The sequence below is a fragment of the Diabrotica virgifera genome, chromosome 6 (assembly GCF_917563875.1).
Source record: "Diabrotica virgifera virgifera chromosome 6, PGI_DIABVI_V3a".
Lineage (NCBI taxonomy): Eukaryota > Metazoa > Arthropoda > Insecta > Coleoptera > Chrysomelidae > Diabrotica > Diabrotica virgifera.
The window spans coordinates 137,133,162-137,154,892 of NC_065448.1; the positions used below are offsets into that span (position 1 = coordinate 137,133,162).

Genomic DNA, 21,731 nt, shown 5'->3' on the forward strand with positions numbered 1-21,731 from the left:
AAACAATTTTTTTTCCATCACAGATTGCTTGACTCCATAATAAGCTCAAGAGCAAAATTTAATTTGTATAGAAAGTACACATAAACTAAAAAGATCAGGTTATGAAAGGTTCACAAAATTTTCAAACTGAATTGTCTTTCCTTTTAATTGTCTGAAGACGATTTCCGTAGTGAAGGCCGAAACATCAAACAGTAGTCAATTAAGAAGTGTAATTTTCATTACACCAATAATTGTGTATACTACACTCAATACCATATATTTAAACATATTACGAAATCAAAAATTTTAGCTTCCTTCATCTTTTCAATTAAAAGAGACTCACTGTATACACGAAAGTAAGGCTAAATAAAAAGCAATAAGAGGCTTTCGCATTTTTATACAAAATGAATTATCACATTTCATCTTCTTCCTTGCTTTTTCTTTATTGCTTTCCTGACTTGTATCCTGCTGAAACATTATAAGGGACTTTATACTTGATCCAACGTATTCTTACTAAGACAAATTAAAAAGGATATTATATTCCTTGAAGCTAAATGTAAAAGCGTATATAAAAATAGCGTTATCTCCATGGTTAAATTGATTAAGCAGCGTTTATATTTTCTCACGAAAAAAATTTAGATATACTTTTTAAAAATAATAAGGAAATATATATTTTTTAATATTTCTTATCACGTTTTACAACTAGAATTTAACGATCACGGTTAACGATGTACTTACAGTATCAGAACAATTCAAAATATTTGATTTTATTTCCCGAGTAATTCAAAATCATGAAAAGTATTTTGTATATACACACACCCAAACTTATATGGAATCACCTGATATTTCTTATTATTTCGGGCGAATTTAAAAAAACGAACGTACGAAGTCAAACAATATTTATTTTAAAGCAATTTAATAACAAATGCATAACAATTAAATAAACAATAAACAATTTAACAAACAAATTGAAAGTAGTTGTTTTGAAGTCAATAGCACACAAAATTTCAATGTAAAACGAATAGTGTTTAACTTGTTTTTATTTATTTTTTTTCGTATTTTGTGGCAGTCAGTGTTATCACCTCTAGTCCTTATGCAAGCTTCAGTTTGCGTGGGCACGCTCCTAATCAAATTATCAACATTTTGTTGTGGTAGGTTGCTCCATCCTTTAAAAGCAGCTTGTACTAGCCGTGCGGTGTTTTGTGGATTATCCCGGCGAGCTCTAATTTTTCTTTTAAGCATACCCCACAAATACTCTATAGGATTAAGCTCGGGTAAGCAAGCAGGCCACTCCAAGCAAGGGCTACCTTCTGATTCAATGATGCCTGTAGTCACTCTAATGGTATGTAGAAGTCCATTATCATGCAATAAAATTAAATTTTCTCCTGTTGCGCCTCTCCAGAGCCTGACTACAGGTTATCAACATACCTGTGAGCAGTTAAAGTTGATTGGATGAAAATTAAAGGAGTTTCTTTACGGATCACAATTCCTCTCCAGAACATTACACTTCCCCTTGTATATTTGTGAACAGATCTGACGATTTCGTTCTTGCTTGTCTTCCTCGACCTCTAAGTACACGATTTCGTGGGTCATCTGATTTTCCATCTGATTACATTAAATTCTGACTGTTTTTGAAAATAGCACATTTTGTCAATTCCCAATGTTCCAGTTTTGGTGGTGAAAACACCAATTTAGGCGATCAATCTTTTGCTGCCTCGATAACTCGGGAACCCATAACTGTCACCTGCAGTATACTTCTTGGTACGAACCCTTCTTCTTATCCTTTCAACTGAAAGAGTTACACATGTAGCTTCCAAAAACTGCCTTTGGAGCTCCAGGTGAGAAATGGTTGGGCGTCTTCCAGCTGATTGGACAATTAAAGGATCGTGGAGAGCCGTTATTACTTTTGGCGACTTTCTCTTGCTTTATTTTTGAGCTTTCCTAGTTCCTGTTACCTAGCATTTGTTTTGGACAGAACGCCCTGTATTACGCCTAGCTCTGCAGCTATGTCCATCTAAGAACATTACTTTCTCCGCAAGACCAATCACTGGGGAACAATTTGAAACTTAATTTCTGTTGAGTTAAATTTTTTAGCAGTTTTTTATAGAATTAGGCATGCTGATTTCAAAACTGTTTTTAGTTTTCTTCTATCACGTCACGTTCTTTTTCTATGGGGGTGGGGCGCCTGGTGGGAGTAATGACGCTCTGATAACTGCAATTTGTCTAGACTTGCCTGTTAAATTCAGTTATGTCTGTTATACTGTGGTGAAACGTTGTGTGTCGGTTAGCAGTATTTAGTATTTTGTTACTGAAGTGTATAGAACTGCTTAGTGTGTTTGAACTGAAACGTTTCCTCATGGTTACCTGTGCTCCTATACGTCGTAAGTGCGAAAATAGCCCCGATTCGTTTTGTTATATATGTGGCAGTTTTACCATTCCCAGTCAAAGGACAAACATTAGTACATTTGTCAGACAAGCATATTTTGCCTATTTTAAAGTGAAACTTGGTGATCAAGATAAAGTATGGGCACCTCATAAAGTGCATTTCCGGGTTTACGGATGTGGACCAAGGGAGAACGTGCTAAACTTCCATTTGGTATACCTATGATTTGGCGTGAGCCCAAAGATCATTCAAGTGATTGTTACTTTTGTATAGTGAAAACATCAGGATATAACAAGAAAAGCAAATGTAAAATAGAGTATCCTAGTTTGCTGTCAGCTATACGCCCAGTGCCGTATTCCGGCGAAAACCCCTTGCCAGTTTTCAATGAATTTCCCTATTTGGAAGAAGAGGAATACGGATATGGTGCAGATGAAAGCGACTCCAACGATGAAGATTTCGAAATTGAAGATGACTCCGTACGTAAGGGATTCGAACAACAAGAGCTAAATGATTTGGTACGAGATTTGGAACTATCCAAAAAAGCTTCAGAGCTCTTAGCATCACGACTCAATGAGAAAAACTTGCTTGAAAAAGGAGCCAAGGTATCCTATTTTCGAACACGAAAAAGGGCATTTCTGCAATATTTTCAAAGTGAAGGTGGATTTGTGTTTTGCCATAATGTAAGTGGTTTAATGGAAGAATTGGGAATTTCAAACTATAATTTCAATTAAACTATAACTCAAGACTGTTTATAGATAGCTCAAAGCGGAGCTTGAAATGTGTTCTCCTCCATAATGGAAATTTATTTGGTTCTGTTGCATCATGGAAGCACGGTACCAAGGTAGATAGGATGTACATATGATGGCTGGCTATTTTTGGAGCATCAAGCGCGAATGTACACAAACTGAACCCTCCTGAAAAAGCCATAAACGCAATTTTTGTTCTTAATTTGTAAGTAATGTTCATTATTAAACAATTTTATTTGTATGAACTCGATTTAACTTAAATTAAATGATTTATAAACTGTATTGTAAACTGATTTTTATTTTATGTTCCTTTATATGCATGATTTTTATGATTTTTGAGGATATCCTGTAGTTTAAAAAGTTGATGTGACAGAGAAAATCTGAGGTTATTCTCAGATTCAGACGCCAAAAATTAGTGAAAAACAAGTGTCAGATCTAACTCAACAAAAAATGTGTTCCCCAGTGTAATCTTTCCTCGTCGTAGGTTTTATAACCCCACATGAGGCATATTTTCGTTTTTGAACGCAAAAGTTAGTTTATTTATTTTCGTTCAACTTGCAACTCAAGCAAATAATCTATACCGTACCGGGCTGTACTATCCGATTGTGTTGTATATTTGTTTATTTTCAATAAAAACCTTTAATCTTCGCAACAATAACAATTTTTTTCAAAATAAATAAATATTACTTTGAAATACATGGTGATTCCATATAAGTTTGGGTGTGTGTACCTACATATACGCCAGTCAATGGGAGCAAGAATAGGATATTACCTCCGAATTCTATCCTACTGCATAGATTTGAATGAAATTTTGGGCCTAGCCTCTACTTATCTCCTTATTCAAAGTCTACCCTATGCCAATGTGTGCTTTTATTTTGGGGGTGGTTCCCACCCCTTCCTAGGGGTGGAAAATTTTTTGGTTAAAATTACCATGGAATTCGCTAGAGAACCTAATTCTAAGCAAAAACTCTTCTATAATTTTTTTTTGAAAACTCAATACTTTTTGAGATATTCGTTGTTGAAAATTGGCCATTTTCATTGAAACATAATACCTTTTCGAACGGTTTTTTGCGAATACCTTAAAAACTATGCATCTAACTATAAAATATATAATAAACATTTTGTAGGTTATAAAAAAGCAAAGAGACACTTCTCTTATAAATCTTCTAGTTATAATACAAAACGAGATATATGGTAGGTGAAAATAGTTTGTTTTTTGGTACATTCTCAAATTGGTGTATTCAATTTGAAATAACAGAGAAACGGTCAATTTTAGGTGTATAATGCTACTAATACCTTTTTTAGTGATTGAAAAGACCTTTAAATGAGCTACATCTATTAAAAGTGCAGTACTTTAAAACTAAGCGAGATATGCTGCAAACACATTGATAACTAATGTATTTTAAGAAAAAATGAGAAGTAATTTTAATCCCGATCCACCAAAATGTAAATGCATAGTTTTCCTTCTACAAAACCATTTATTATAGTGTTATTTATATGTTCAAAAAGTTGGAGGGGTTTAAAATAAATGGTTCTTGAAAAAAAAAGATCAAATTATAGAGCGCATTTTTAAATTTTCTTAAAGATCTTTTTTTCTTCATGTAACTGTAAAATGATAAGAGATACAGTAATGAAAAATAAAAAGGAAATGTTTATCTGAAAATGTCCTACATTTCTGTGTGGGATCTTTTTTTCGTATCTCTTATCTTTTTCGAGTTACATGGAGGAAAAGAAAATTTTTAAGAAAATTTAAAAATGCGCTCTATAATTTGATATTGTTTTTTTCAAAAACTTTTCATTTTAATCCAGCCCAACTTTTTAAACATAGAAATAACACTGTATTAAAAAGTATTGTAGAATGAAAACGATGTATTTAAATTCTGATGGATGAGGGGTTAAATATACTTCTCATTTCTTCTTAAAATACATTTGTCATTAATTTTTGCAGAATATCTCGCTTAGTTTGCATGTAATCGACAATTAGTATTGCTCATTTTAAAGGTCTTTTCAAGCACTACAAAAGTTATTATTATCATTATACACCTAAAATCGACAATTTCTCTGTTATTTCAAGTTGAATACACCGATTTGAGCATGCAGCAAAAAACAAACTCTTCTTACCTACCATATCCCTCTTTGTATTTTAACTAGAAGATTTATGAAGGAACGAATCTCTTTGTTTTTTATAACCTACAGAAATATTTTATATAGTTTTTTTGTTAGCTGCAAAGTTTTTAAGGTATTCGCAAAAATCCGTCCGAAATGGTATCATTTTTCAATGAAAATGGCCAATTTTCAACCACGAATAACTCAAAAATATTGAGTTTTCAAAAAATAATCATAGAACAGTTTTTGCTTAAAATTAGGTTATCTAGCCTTTTCCGTGGCTATTTTAACCAAAACATTTTTCACCCCCGAGAAGGGGTGGGAACCACCCCCAAGATAAAAGCGCACATCGGCATAGGGTAGACTTTGTTTCTTGAGCTATTCCCTACTTACTGTGAAAATATCAAGTAAATCGATGTAGTAGGATGGAATTCGGAGCCTCATTGACTGCCCTAATAATGAAGTTTCTAGGTTCATTTTAACTTAACCTAATTATACAGGGTGTGTTAAAAGCAGCAGGATGGTCGAATATTTCGCGAAAGTTACATATGGTCGAAAAACTGATAAATATGTGTACACTATTTTTTAAAAACCTATCGAATTGCACTCAATATCACCCTCCACTTCCACCCTGGGGTGGGACGACGGTAGCTTTGAAATATTAAACAGGGATCCCCATAGTAGGATAGCATTGGATGCTAAATTTGCAGTTCCTAAAGCGTTATGAGGACCTATTGGGTTATGAGGATTAGGTCCTAAAATAAAAAAGTTAAGTTTTTCGGTTTAGTGGGGATTTTTGATTTTTTAATTTTATTTTCTGTTTAAAAAATCCTTTTTGCGATTACAGCGCCATCTATCCATAATTAGAAAAAATGTCTCTAATATAAGTTACTTATTTTTACATAAAGAATCCAAATCTGTAATAAAAAATGAGGTTTTCTATTTAGGATTGTAAGTGCCCCTTCACCCCATCTCCGTGGGGGGGGGGTCGTGTTTGGTGTCATTCCATAGATTTTTGAAAAATATTCAACACGTATTTTTCAGTTTTTCGATCCGATCTTCATTTCGCGAAATATGACGAGTTTTCTATTTAAAATTTTAAAGTTACCCGCAACCCCACTTCGGGGGGGGGGCGTGTTTGGTAGCATGAGATAGATTTTTGAAGAATATTTAACACGTATTTTTCAGTTTTTGGATTTGATATTCATTTCGCGAAATATTCAATTTTTTGTGTGAAATTTTGTGACTCGCCCATTTCCTTACGCCCCGCTCAAAAATCTTCAGATTTTTGAAACATACACTGTTGTTTATGTACTTAACTTAAGACAAGTTCAGTTAAATCAGTTAAGTCAGACATTTTAGAGTTTCTCTATGTTGCAGTTTTTTTTTAAACCTTCACAATTCATTTATATGTGTTGCATAAAATGGTTGGTTCGTTTGCAAAATGGGTCTTTGAGTTGTTTTAGGAATATCTGAGAACATAGAACTGTGTGTGTCGAATGACATGGAGGTAAGACGGATGACATCCGGTCTGGCCATCTTGGTTTTGGTATTGACGACAGTGCTCGGGATTGCAGAAGCAAGCTGTGTTTGCTAATCCTTTTTCCATCGGTGAGAAAATACGGTCTAAGTTTATGAAAACTTATCGTCTGGAAGAGTTTTTGCCAGTGACGGATTTGGGTCCGTATATTTTGTAGTGCCGGTGGAAATTTGAGTTTGTTACGAGCATAACCTCAAAAACCCTTATTCTCTTGTGGCCACCTAACACCAACAGGTAAATATCTTTAAAGCTATATTAGGCTTATAGCCTCTAGTATTTCTACTGTCTGGTACAGTCCCTACTGACAGTGTAATTTCTCTTCTTGGTAGGCCAATTCCTTGGGGACATTTACCACGACACCTAGCCACTAGTCACCACGAACCTAGCAACTGGTACCTGGTAACCAGCACCAGTAACCAGCCCTAGTAACCGACATCTAGTACCAGAGTAAGCAAGGACAGAAAGAGTCAGTACCCTTAAATATCTTTCTTTTTTATATAGATACCATATTTATATTTCATAGTGTGTCTGTACCTACCATTTTTTGTACAGATCTTGGTCCTTCCTTTACCCTCATTGTACACCTGGATATAGCTATAACCTAGTACTCACAGGGTGTATATGTATATTAAATTGTACTTAGTTAGTTCCATGGGTAGACTTACAGAAGTAGGTATTTGACACTTGATGGTATAAATTATTCACATTATTTTTGGTATAATAATATTAATATAGTGGTACGGTACATATCTGAGTTTTGCTGAACGGAGGTACATTTTTACTATTCAGGGTATAGTGTATATTTATATTGACCATATTCCTAGGTATTAAGTTGTATACATATGTGATAAGTTTGGATTTTCTAGCCTTAACAGTACTTGATATTTATTTTATGGTTAATAGTTTCAATAGTCATTATACATGTTCTTATATTTTTTATTTAAATCCCCCAGTTTATGTTTTATTTTATAGTTTATGTTAAATGAATCTTCGTAGCTATGGGTTGTTTTAATGCTCAGAAATAACCGGATCACCTTCTACTAACCCATAATAAATCCCTTAGATGAGACAGAGAGATTGAGTGAATTTTGTATTATATATTAATTGTGGAATATATTGATTTTTATTATATGGACCGTTCACTCTTCCTAGAGTATAGGTCGCTCAAATACTATGAGCTCTTTTAATCCATTTCACGCGGTGGATTAGTCCGTAGTTTCCTTTAGGTCATCGTTCATAGGTTGTGATGTTTTTTTGCCTTCTCTACTATCTTCTTCCACTCACTCCGGTCCTGAATCTTTTCTCTCCAGTTTGCAATTTCCATCTTTGATATATCGTCTAACAGTTGATCTTCCCATCTTATTTTTGGTCTTCCTCTTGGTCTATTTGTTACTGGTCTCCAGTTCATTATCTTCCTGATCAGTTCTTCTACCTCTCTTCTTTGTGTGTGCTCAAACCGTCTGAGTCTTTGTGCTTTAATGAATTTTACTATATCTTCTCCTTCAGTTATATTTATTATTTCATGGTTCATCAGCTTTCTATATTCCCCTGTTTCTGTCTTCACTGGGCCATGTATTCTTCTAAAAATTTTTCTCTCAATTATTCTTAACTTTTCTTCGTCTTTTTTCGTAAGGCACATTACTTCTGCTCCATAGGCTAATCACTGGTCTAATTGCTACCGTATATATTTTTGATTTTGTTTTTTGCTCAGGTTTTTGTCCTTGAGTAGTCGGTGATATTTTCAATATACTCTATTACCTGCTTTAATTCTTTCGTTTATCTCTATACTCCTTCCGTTTTTGCCGTCTACCATCACCCCCAGGTATTTGAAGCAATCTACTCTCTGGAATGTATTTTCACCTATCTTTATTTCTGTTATTCTGTTTACATTGTCTCTTGTGCTTATAAGGTATTTTGTTTTATTCTGATTGATTATTAACCCTCTCGTCTTTGCTTCTCTTACATGGGTTAAAAGTGCCTCTTCTAGTCTTTTTTTATCTCGTGATACCAGTCCTAGGTCATCCGCATATCCTATGATTTGTGCTGAGATTTGAATAATTGTCTTTTTCAGGCCTGTATCCCTAATTACTCCTTATAGAGCGATATTAAATAGTGTCGTTGACAGACTGTCTCCTTGTCTTACCCCAAGTTCTATTTTGATGTCGTTTGTATCTCCCTCATTTGTTTTAACTTTTGCTGTTGAGTCTTTCATTGTCATTCTAGTGAGTCTTATTAATTTTGCCGGTATCTCCATTTTTTTAATTTCCATTAATACTTCTTGTCTGTATATGCTGTCGAAGGCCTGTTGGAAGTCGATGAATAATATGTGTAATTCTATGTCATGTTCATTGCTTTTTTCAATTGTTTGTATTAGGACGTGTATTGCATCTATTGTTGATCTTCCTTTTCTAAAGCCCTGTTGGTATGGTCCTATAATTTTTTCTGTGTATTGATTTAGTCGGTTTCTTATAATTGTGGTCAATATCTTATACGTTGTATTTAGTAGCATAATTGCTCTGTAGTTGCAACACTTAGTTGGATCTCCTTTCTTAAAGATTGGTGCGATATGTCCATTTTTCCATTCTATGGGCATGCTTTCGTCCTTCCAAATTGTAACCATTAACTTGTGCATTCGCTTCGTGAGCTCCTTTCCTGCGGAATATATTGATATTCATTTTATTTATTCAGTAACATCTCTCGATCTTTATTTTTGGTAACATCTAAGGTTAGATTTTTTTTCACAGACTGTCCCAACACACGCCCCTGTATTAAGGGCCAATATATTGTAGAGTTTCATTTACAGGTTACAAGGTTTCTCCCCATGTGATTTTCTGACGCGCTCGAGTAACGCGCAAAATCCCGGCTTTGACTCCCCTACCACCACTGCTCATAGATATATAAGTAGACACATAGATAGCAACAAAGATACCTATAGATAGATAGATAATCGAAGAAATTCGATTTATTCTTTTTGGATGTTGTTCTGAAGCTATTTTCTTGTGGCATTTTTATAATGAAGTATATTTAAATGGGAAATAAGCCACAATTTTACCTAAAAATTATTTTATTAACGTTTCGACGCCCAAGTCTGGTGTCGTTGTCAAAATACAAAATAATACATTATTTTGTATACATTATTTTGTAACAAATGTACAAATAATACATTATTTTGTATTTTGACAACGACACCCGACTTGGGCGTCGAAACGCTAATAAAATCATTTTTAGGTAAAATTGTGGCTTATTTCCCATTTAAATATACTTGATTCTTTTTGGAATTATACGAATATTTTTAAACGGTCCAATATCTTGACAAATACAATTAAAAAAACTAAAAAATATGTTTAATATTTCCAAAAATATATCGAATAACATTAAATGCCTTCCCCTACCCTACCTGTGGCAAGGGGCATTTTAAAATCTTATATATGAAAACCCCTATTTTTCAAGGCCATAAAAATTTCCATCCCCACTCACCCTAGGGTTATAATTAAGAGGAAATCAAGTTTTTCGATGAAAATATTTACAAGTAAAATGATTATTAACATAGCAATATTTTAATCAAAATATTATAGTTATTAAGGTACCTACGAAGGGTTTTATAAGGATAATAACGCTTGAGGTATATACGTTGACCGAAAGCGGTACTATGTATAATACCCGTGGTGCCTTCAACGTTTAATGTCCCACTAAATTCTTCTTTATATGCAAAAAATTTTAATGAATTTTGAATTAATTAGTTTTCGAATACATTTAGCAGCAATAGTCGTAACGTATTTGTGGTATTTTTAACCATACTTTTACTTAGGTTTTTATTTGTCAACTTGACAGTATTTAACTAGTTATTTAAATTTAATGCCCAAGGGCGTTATTTTTCAAAATAACGCCCTAGGGCATTATATCATATTTAACTGACTTCGAAATCATGTCATTATTTGTCAAATAATATACCAGCCGAACATTAATATTGTTTAATCTTGATGAATGGTTTTGTTATATCGAAACATAATATTTGTGAAATAAAAATCATACCGTGATGGTATTTTCATTTTTAAGTTAAAGTAATAAATTCCTTAAAATTACTTCTAACTTTTTCTGGTTATAAACCAATTACTTGTTTACTAATAAATACGTAAAAAGTGGACTATTTTTGTTGTAATTTTTTTGTGCATCATTCATTTGATAGGTACTTTTTAAAACAAGACATTAGTTGAGTATTTGTTTTTCTCTAATTACATGTATCTGAAAATTCAGATAAAACTTCTTTATGTTTTCATACAGAATCCGAATCTATAAAAAAATGTAGTTTCCTGTTTAAAATTTTAAAGTTGTCCCCAGCCCACTCCCAATGAGTGGGGTGGGTGGTCGTGTTTGATGTCAATCAAGAGATATATTATATTTTTCTAGGATATCAGGATAAATCGTTTCTTTTTTCTACTATAGAGCCATCTAAACAACTCTAAAAAATGTCTCTTATAATGTTACGTATTTTTTCATCAGGATGTCTTCTCTATACAAGACATTCTCTTCTTATCTTAGGGCTCTGATGTTTTGTGTTTCTCTTAACGCCATTCCAAATTCTGATTATGATATTTCCGATATATTACTTCTGAGCACTAATTGAAGACGCTTGGAATATTTCTTACGTCACTACGAATGGTGCATTTTCTTTGCAGTAAGCTGTAGAAACTTTAATTGTTTAATATTTTTTTCTTATCTATTCTAACTGTAAGTCTTGAGTTACGCCGTTTATAAACATCTTCGGCTTCTTTTCTTAGATTCTCTTAATGTCCTGTCCGTTGTATGTCTTTACCTCGTTTTCTATTAATTTACTTATACGTCTATATCCTACTACGTGTTTTTGATCGATTCCTCTGCGTCTTAAAATAAGTTCTTTTGTATTATTTTGTCAAATAGTTTTTTTGTGTACTATAATACCTTCCTACAGTGCTTTCATAGCACTTACTATTTGGATACTTGTTTATTTTTGATCAATGTTGTCTATATTAGGAGAGGTCAAAATATACAATTCTCCGGAAATAAAACTCCTTAATTCGAATGAGTTTTCTAGGTTCACTTGGTAAGGCTAGGTTATGTTTTTTTGTTACAAATTTCCAATTTAGTGAGTGCCATATAATTTCTATGTCAACTCTTGACGCCTAAAATTCCAAAAAAGTCCGCTCTAGTTGAATCGTTGGTCAGTGTATTTAATACCCAATTCAAACTATTTTGAACAATTGCTAATAGCCACATTTAACAATTGCTTAAAATAATACACTGCAAATTAGGCTCGATAAAAAACCCATACTTTTTCGCCAAATATAAGTAGAATATACCCAATTAACTTTTCTAATTAGCGAATGATTATTCTCGACAATACGCGCTTCGCTGCTGGCTGCCATCGCAATATTGCCCAAAAAATCATTTGTCTGTCACATTTTCGAGGATAAATTCGATTGTCGTAGGTAAAAAACGTTTCCGTACACTAATTTGTGTCACAAAAAAGTTGATCCCTGCCCTACCTTTTCAGTTTCCATCATCGAAGCTTCGCTATGCGCCAAAATTTTTTATTTGGCATGTCGGAAAAAATACCACTGTAGGTTTTCAGACCGCTCTGAATTTTAATTACAAATCTAGGCAGGGATTACTCGGGAGCTGGTGAGAAAATTCAAAATGAATGCAGCAAACACAAGCGTAACGCTGCAGGACTTAAATTTATTATAAATTTTTTCATCGTGTAAACAATTCTGTTCATAGACTTTTTAAGTCAGTAAGTGTAAACTTCAATTTTCATGTTTTTATATTTAATCACTCTCAGACAACTACCACCTTTTGGTATCTCCAACTAAGCTAAAAATTAAACTACAGTTGAGTCCCTGAATCTTTATCCGTGCGTCATCATTTAAAGCATACAAAATAAGTCGATGATAAGTCGGAAATTGAAATTTACTACACGCAACAGCAAGTCACTTACTGTCACTTGCTGTTGCGTTTGGTAAATTTCAATTTCCGATTTATCATCGACTTATTTCGTATGCTTTAAATGATGACGCACGGGTAAAGATTCAGGGACTCAACTGTACTTATGTACTTTATCTCGAAATAAAGATATTTCTAACATCGTCCGCATTCGTCCTAGCATTATCTCTCCACTACTGTTCAATCTTTATTCAGAAAGTATCTTCCAGGAAGCTCTTAAGGAATGCGAAAGCGGCATCAAAGTAAATGCGGTACCTGGGTCAATAATATACGATATGCGGATGATTCGGTCTTAATAGCAGACAATATAGAAGACCTCCAAAACCTTCTTAATAAAATTGGAGAACATAGCGAGAACATTGGACTTAGCATCAACATAAAAAAGACGAAGTTCCTCAGCCGTCAATTATGTCATCAAATGCAAGACTAGCATATAACAACCAAGATGTAGAGCGCGTAAGAAAATTTAAGTACCTGGGAACCTGGCTATGTGAGGACTGGATGTCGGATATGGAAATTAAATATCGGATAGAAAGGGCCAGAAGTGCATTCATGAAATTCAGAAACCTCTAGTATGACTTTTACCTGAACCTAAGGCTAAGATTCACGAAATGCTATATATGGTCGGTGCTCCTATATGGCATGAAAGGATGGACTTTAAAAATAAACACAATGAATAAGCTAGAGGCATTAGAAATGTGGATTTATCGACGAATCCTTAAAGTTCCTGGAATTACAAATGAAGAAATCCTGAGAAGAATTGGTACAGAACGACAACTGCTATACACAATTAAACAGAGAAAAACGGCATAACTGGGGCACCTAACTAGAAAAGAAAGATACCGGATACGGAGTTAGACGTTACGAGACGGTTTATATTTTTTCTTTATGAAAACTTTTAAGAAAAGCAACATGTGGTTAAATATTCTGTGTTTTTTATATTGTCCAGCGGTAAAGACATCAATATCAACTGGTCCTATTGATATATTTTATTTTGCATACACTTCAACGAAAGAAAACTAACACAGTAAACCTAAAGGTAGAGAATCACACTTTTTATGTGCATCCACTAATACTTAAGCTTTGATGAAGGTCAATGGGACAATGGGTCACTTGATCTTTAAACATAAACTACTAATAAAAGTACATATGGTCTGACCCATTAAACTGAGAGTATAATACTTTAGATGGATAATCTAAAGGGATCATCAGCTAAAGGCACCAAACAAATAGTTCTTCTTCTTCTTCTTCCTTCTTGTATGTAGGCTTTAAAGCCTGTTTCTTCTTCAATATTAGCCTCCTAAATTGTTAAGTTATCGCACCATCTTTTTCTTGGTCTGCCAATACTTCTTCGTTCATTTGGTGACTTATCTCGTACTATTGGTACTATCCTATCCTCTGCTATTCTACGAATGTGTTTATTCCACTCCTGTTTCCGTTTTGTCACCCATCCATTTATGTCTTCTACATTGCATGATCTTCTTATGTTTTCGCTTCTCTCCCTATCCAACAGACTTTTCCCTGATATTCGTCGGAGTATTTTCATCTCTGTTGTTTCTAGTAGTCGTCTCATTTTAGATGTGTCAGGTCTTGTCTCCGCCGTGTATGTCAATATAAGTCTAATTGCTGCATTATAGATTCTTGCTTTTGTGTCTTGTGTTAGGTATTTGTTCTTCCAGAGTGTGTCATAAAGAGATCCCGCCGCTTTACTTGCTTTTAAGCTTTGTTGTCGTACTTCCTCTTTAACATCTCCGTACTGGTTATATCTATTCCCAGATATCTAAACCTTGCTTCCTGCTTTATTATTTTCCCATCAATTTCCATTTTACATCGTAGTGGGTATTTAGATGTAGTCATACATTTGGTTTTTTCTGCTGATATTATCATATTGTATTTCTTGGCTGTTGTATTGAAGATGTGTGTTAATTTTTGGAGATCGTCTTCTGTCTCGGCGATTAATGCGACGTCGTCTGCATAACATAATATTTGGATTTCTTTGTTCCCCATTCTGTAACCATGACATTTACGTACTGCTTCTATTATTTCGTCCATTAATATATTAAAGAGCAGTGGGCTTAACGAGTCACCTTGTCTGACTCCGTTTGTACTGGATAAACTGCGTTAGTTTTCCATTTATCTTTGCCTGTATTCGATTATAAAAGTAGATGTTTTGGATGGTTTGTATAATGTTGATTAGTATGTTTCTTCGATACAGTAAATGTAAGACGTCTTCGACTTGGATGCGATCGAAAGCTTTGTCGGGTCTATAAATATATATGCTGGTTTATTTTACTCAATGGGCTTTTCTGTGATTTGTCTCAGTACAAATAAGGCGTCTACGCAGGATCTTCCGGATCTGAATCCTTGTTGTTCTAGTTTATTGATTTTGTTGGTTAGGACTATTGTGGTTAGCTTAAGTGCGGTGTTCAGTAGATTTATACCTCTATAATTGTTGGGAGCTTCTTTGTAGAGGCTACCAATCAAATAGTTGAAAAAGAACAATAATTGTAAAAATAGAAGAGTAGGTATTTTGATATTTAACTTGTCAAACTGGTCCATTCCGCAGAATAATTATTCTTATTAAAAATCAAGGTACGTATAATGTATTAATAAATGAACTGGATTAACAAGATATAAAAGAATAAACCCCAAGGCTTCATTTATTAGGGTAAATTTGTTTTCTATTGATACGCCAATGAATCGTCATGTACACATTTCGCAACACTGATTGAGAATTGAAAGAAAAAGAAACGTTGAGACTTGTTTTTTGATCTGAGTGATACACGCTAGACTTAATGGCTTTTGGTTGGTTTGCTCTTGGTATGGTTTCGTATTCGTTTCAAAGAAGAGGTTTTTAATTAATTTTATTTTTATATTTTTTTATTTGAAAGAATGTCACACTTCCAACACGCCGTTTCGAAGGGTTACTATTAAAAAACTCGTTATTTTTTTGCAGTTGAGCCGTTTCTCCAATTAAAAATAATTTGTTTGTGAGAATATAACTCGATTGTATATTGTTTTGCTGGCTCTACGGCAACTATTTATTTGTTATTTACAAAGTTAGGTATATTTCGTTTTACCTTAACACAAAAGATATTTTTATATACATCAAAATTAATCGTTGGAAATCCTTATTTTGAGGTCCTTTTTCATAAATTCTGTTAAAAATATTTTAATTAAATTTTACAAAATTGTCAACGTCATATCGACCCCTGCAAAGAATAAAGTTGTAATCAGCATTTATGATATTCTTCAGGAATGATAAAGAAAAATACCAATTTCTTTGATTTCTTTTTTTATATGCATGAGACATTTTTTCAGTGTAAGAGGTAAGTAATAGATATATAAATGTTGAACTCCTCTATTAGAATAAGGTCTACCTTTTTTGATTAGAGGATAGGTTTTTGAACTACGTGGCAGTTACAGTTTTTGATATAAATATAAAGTTCATCGGATAATCTTGTAACTGCACTTACGATGTTCTTATCTGACACACGTGTGGTATCTATCTACCTGCACAAAATTGTAACTGTAGTTACTCTGTTATTTTATAAATAATTCAATTATTTTTTGTATTTACGGTATTACTCCTTTCGGAATCTTTCATATAAACACAGTTAGGTACACCCAAACCGATCATATTGGCAGATAGAGCATAAAAAGTTGTACAAGAAGAACACTGTAACTCAAAATCGCCAAAAATGTTAGTTACAAGGTTATTTCATGCAGAGGTCGATTTTATGATAATTTAATCAAAATGTTATAGTAATAAAAAAAAAACGGTAAAATCCTGTATAAAAGGTATATTTAAAATCCCTCAAAAGGGCCACATCAAAATCACAACATAATTAGTTTTCGACTGGTTTACCAGTCATCATAAGTGCTTACGTGCAATGCACATGCTAACCACCAAGATATTGTTTAACAAAAATATGTGGGTCAAAGCCCAGTAAAAGTTGTCCGTCAAAGAAACATTGGTTTAAAATGTTATATTAGGCTAGGATGTTTAAAATATTTGGCTAATCTGTCCCAGGTAACATCTGAGCTGTGGATTTGACTTCTCGTCAAATTTGACTGCAAGTCAAATCCACAGCTCAGATGATACCTGGGGCAGATTAGCCAAATATTTTAAACATCCTAGCTTAATGTAACATTTTAAACCAATGTTTCCTTGACGGACAACTTTTACTGGGCTTTGACCCACATATTTTTGTTAAACTATATCTTGGTGGTTAGCATGTACATTGCACGTAAGCACTGATGATGACTGGTAAACCAGTCAAAAACTAATTATGTTGTGATTTTGATGTGGCCCTTTTGAGGGATTTTAAATATACCTTTTATACAGGATTTTACTGTTTTTTGTATTATATGGTATACAGCCAACTACAGAAAAACTTTTTCCTTGTGGATTTTTTTGTTATAGTAATGTTAAACTTGTAGACATACTGAAAATGCAAATTCGATTTACATCTTATAAAACCAAACTGAAGGTAAAGAAACAAAAAAAGAAGTTAGTATGGTGTTGCATACAGCAAGCATTTATGTGATTGGGCTTATTTGTCATTAATTGTCACATTAACAGAGCTCTATTATTAAAATCTATAATTTAGTTTTCTCTTCATTTATTTTAAGTCCTCCTTTTTCTGGTGCTCCCTCTACCTGATTGAACTTTTGTGGACAGAACGATTTTACCGCGAGATATATGTCATCCGCGTAGCATATGTTAGCAGCAACTTTAGCTATTAATAGTTTGATATTTATTTTGGCTATTCTCATATTAATAGACCTTTTCGCATACTAGATTAAAAAGTAGTAATGATAGAGAATCACCCTTGCTTAAGTTCTCTGTTTCTTTCAAAACTAGTGGATAGTTTATTATTCGCCCTTAATTTAGACACACCCTTTTTACAAACCTTGGTTATCTCAATAAGTCTCTTGAGTACTTAGAGCACCGCAATCGCACTACATACTTGATTTCTCTCCACGTTATCATTATGCCTGCCGAAAGTCTATAAAGGGGAAGAGATTATATATCGGTCTATTAAACTCTCAGCCCTTCTCAAGAAATAATTCTCGGAATAAAAAAGGTTGATCGATTGTTGCCCTAAACTTGTTTTGGTTTCATTGTTGATAGGTTTTCCCCAAAAACCAGGCTGGTATACGTTCAAATTATTTGACTTATATAACAAAATGATTTCCTTAAGAGGAAACAGTAGCGATCAACAGGTAGCGAAAACGCGTTCCAAGATTGCGGCTGTAATTCGGAATATTTTTTCGAGATATTTGGCACACGTATTCGTAATATAATAAAGAATGACGGTACAGAGCCCAATTTGAAAAATATATTAATATGTGGAAATTACTCTGTAATTAAATACAATAGTAAAAAAACGAGCCTGTACGCCATTAAGAAGAACAAAAAAATACACTTTCTTCAAATAAACTTTTTTATCCGATGCCCAGATTTTGTGTCATTTTGGAACTACTAATGAAATAAATAATTTTAGTAGTTCCAAAATGACACAGAATCTAGGCATCGGATAAAAAAGTTTATTTGAAGAAAGTGTATATTTTTGTTGTTCTTAATGGCGGTACAAGCTCGTTTTTTTAATAGTTTATTTAATTACAGAGTAATTTTCACATATTAATATATTTTTCAAATTGGGCTCTGTACCGCCATTCTTTATTATATTACGAATACGTGTGCCAAATATCTCGAGAAAATATTCAAAATTACAGCCGCAATCTTGGAACGCGTTTTGGCTACCTGTTGATCGCTACTGTATCACCTTAATCGCTTCAAATACAATTTTTTAGGGTAGTATCTCATCGAGTTAAATACTTTTCGTCTTTTGGTAATTTTTCGAAAAGTCCTTCCTTGTCGAGTTATTTGCAATTTTTTGTTGAAAAAATGCCTTAGTAAGTTTTGGGATTTTTTCTAAAAATTTACTAAATGAATTGTAATGCTACAAATAGCTTTATAATCTTTAGACCTTTAAGTAGGTGCAAGCAAAAATATTAGGACAAGGCTAAATGGTTTCCATCTTGCTGAAAACATAGACCCACATATTTCGAATATGCGTTTTCCGAAATCTACCGCTGTGTGTACAACGGTTGTGGCGATAGAGGTGCGCAGCGCGTAGATATCTTTGTTTAAATTTAAAAGTATGCTTTTAACAGGATATAAACCACTACTTATCCAGGTTATGAAACTGTTGTCTTGTGGCATGTTCAAGTATAAGTAGTAATATGTTTATATGGGACTAGCCACAGTTTGGTTGTAATAATAATTACATTGTTACCTAAAAAATACTGACGTTTCCATTTCCACTCCGGAAATCGTCCTCAAAGAAAAGATTAAAAAAAGATTTTGTTAGAAGCTGTGTGTAACCGCCAATTGTTATTATTGAGGTTATGTCACAACACAGCTCAAAACAAATTCGAGGTTTAAATTTACTTGCCTTGACGGTTGTGAACACTTCTTATCCTTTTCAAAATACTCTTACCACATGAGATTTTCAACAAAAAATTGCAAATATATAACTTGAAAATGAAGCATCTTTCGAAAAAATACTAAGGAAGTAAAGTGCTTATTTTCATTTTATTTGTGTTATACGTGTTTATTTCACAGTACCCCCATATCCTGTTTTTGTACGGATATCGATCACCTGAAGTAATGGATATGTTGTATCAGTTTGAAACTTATGTTATCTTCTCTTATGAAAGTACGTTATGGACGGCGGGTGTATTTTCCTCACAAAAATATTTTTTTACCTGCGTTTGGAAGGGTATGTCATAATCTCACAGGTATTTTCCTCACCAAAACCGAAATGGTTCTTTCAGGTAGATAGTAAAGGCATTCCAGGGAATTATTTTTTTATTTATTTAACCTGCTCTACAGGCCTTGGAGGCCTAGGGCTGTACAACTTAACAATAACAATTTTACATAATACAAATGACAATATGTATTAATGTCTTATATTTGTTATATAATTTGATTTAATGTCTATGTAAAAATTGTTGCACTATGTTTCTCCACTGTATCCTGTTTTTCGCTCTCTCTTTCCAGTCTGTAATTTCCATCGATCCTATATCTTCTTGAAACTTTTCGTGCCATCTTTTTCTTGGTCTACCTCTTCTCCTTGTCCCAACTGGTCTTCTTAGTAGTATCTTCTTTGGCATTCTTGACCTATCCATCCTCTCGACATGACCTGCCCACCTGATTCTTTGTGCCTTTGTGTATCTTGTTATAGTTGGTTCCTTGTAAAGCATCCTCAATTCTTGATTAGTCCTTCTTTGCCAACCATCTGCCGTATTTTTTCCCCCGAAAATAGTCCTCAGTACCTTGCGTTCCCATCTCTCTATCATTTCTTCTTCTGTTTTGTTTAGTACCCATGTTTCACATCCATAGGTGACTGTTGCTCTTATTACAGTTTGGTATATTCTAATTTTCGTCTTTCTTGATACGTAATTTGACTTTAATAATTTTTTTTTTTTTTTTAAACTGCCGACCTTTCGGTTACCTTTAGCTATCCTGTGCTTTAGTTCGTTTTGCTCGTGTCCTTTTTCATCTATAATGGCACCTAGATATGTAAAGTGATTTACTCGTTTAAATTTATATTCTTTTCCATCGAACGCTGTTAACTTTAGCATATCTACAGGTTCTCTTTCTGTGTTGCCTAGCACCATATACTTCGTCTTTTCTTCGTCTTTTGCCTTTCTGACTAATCTTCTCATGATTTTCTTTAATTCGGTATTAGTTTTTGCTAGCAGTGCAAGGTCGTCGGCGTAGGCCATGCATTGATGTTCGTTACGGTAGATCGTTTCTTGTGTTTCTATTCTGCTCTTCCTTACAATTGTTTCCAAAACTAGGTTAAATAACACAGTTGATAGAGGGTCACCTTGTCTCCATCCTTTCATATTCCATCTCCATTTTTTCATAGTATATGTCTTTTATCTCTTCATCTTTTTCTTCGGTAGGAGCGTGTACATTTAAAATGCTTATATTTCTTTTTTTCCCTTTTAGTCGTATATAACACATCCTCTCCGATATGGGATTAAAACTCATAATCTTTTCTTTTAGACCTTTTCTTATAATAAAACCTGTTCCCAACATCCTATCTGCTCCTCCACTTTTGAAAAAAAAACACATTCTCTAATTCCGATATTTCTGACCTCAATTGTTTTGTTTCTTGTACCGCTACAATATCCAATTTATATCTTCCTACTTCTTTTACTAATTCCTTCATGGTTCCTTCCTCATAGGTGCCGCGTACATTCCATGTTGCCATTCTTATTTTCTCTTTTTTCCTTTTTTCCACTCTTCTTTTTTCTTTACCCATTTCTTTACCTTTTTCATCATTCTCTACGGAGTCAGACTTTTGACCTCTTGGCTTTTCTGTCTTATGGTTTTGTTTTGCCTCGTTACCTTGTTTATACTTCGTATTATCATTTTCCAATCGCATGTACTTGTCCGTTGCTTTAGTCGTTATAATTATTGGAGTCGTTTCTGCATTCCTTTTTAGTTTTTTGGGAATCCTCTCTGGCTGTTCTGTGTGCTTTCTGTCAGTTTACCATTATCCTTATCCCATTTCATATCATTTCCATTAATATTTAGCTTCATATACCCTATTTTTGCTGTATTACCCTTATCTTGTTCCTCCTTCGCTATTTTCCTAATTATAGCCTGTATTTCTCTTTCTATTTTTGTCATGTCAGACTCTATAGATACTCCTTGTCCTGTTATGTTTCTAAGTTTACTTTTGTTCCTTAATACTGAGATTTTATCCGTCATATTTTCCATATTTTCCGACTTCCTTCCAAGAAGTGAAGAATTACAAAGAATGATGGAAGAACTAGATAGAGAATCGACAAAGATAGGACTGAAAATGAATTACAGTAAAACAAAAACCATGACCAATCAACAAGAAGAACTAGTAATTACAGTGGCACAAACAAGAACAGAACAAGTAAAAGAATATATATATATATATAT

General features: G+C 33.6%; 1 protein-coding gene across 1 annotated transcript in view; it reads left to right on the plus strand.

Moving 5' to 3' along the window:
- The first annotated feature begins 2,538 nt into the window (after positions 1-2,538).
- LOC114335329 (max-interacting protein 1-like) overlaps positions 2,539-21,731 on the plus strand; it is a 562,552-nt gene continuing 543,359 nt past the window's right edge. The window contains exons 1-2 of the mRNA XM_050653059.1: positions 2,539-2,877; positions 16,055-16,062. Of these exons, the coding sequence (XP_050509016.1) occupies positions 2,539-2,877; positions 16,055-16,062 (347 nt within the window). The remainder of the gene's footprint in view (positions 2,878-16,054; positions 16,063-21,731) is intronic.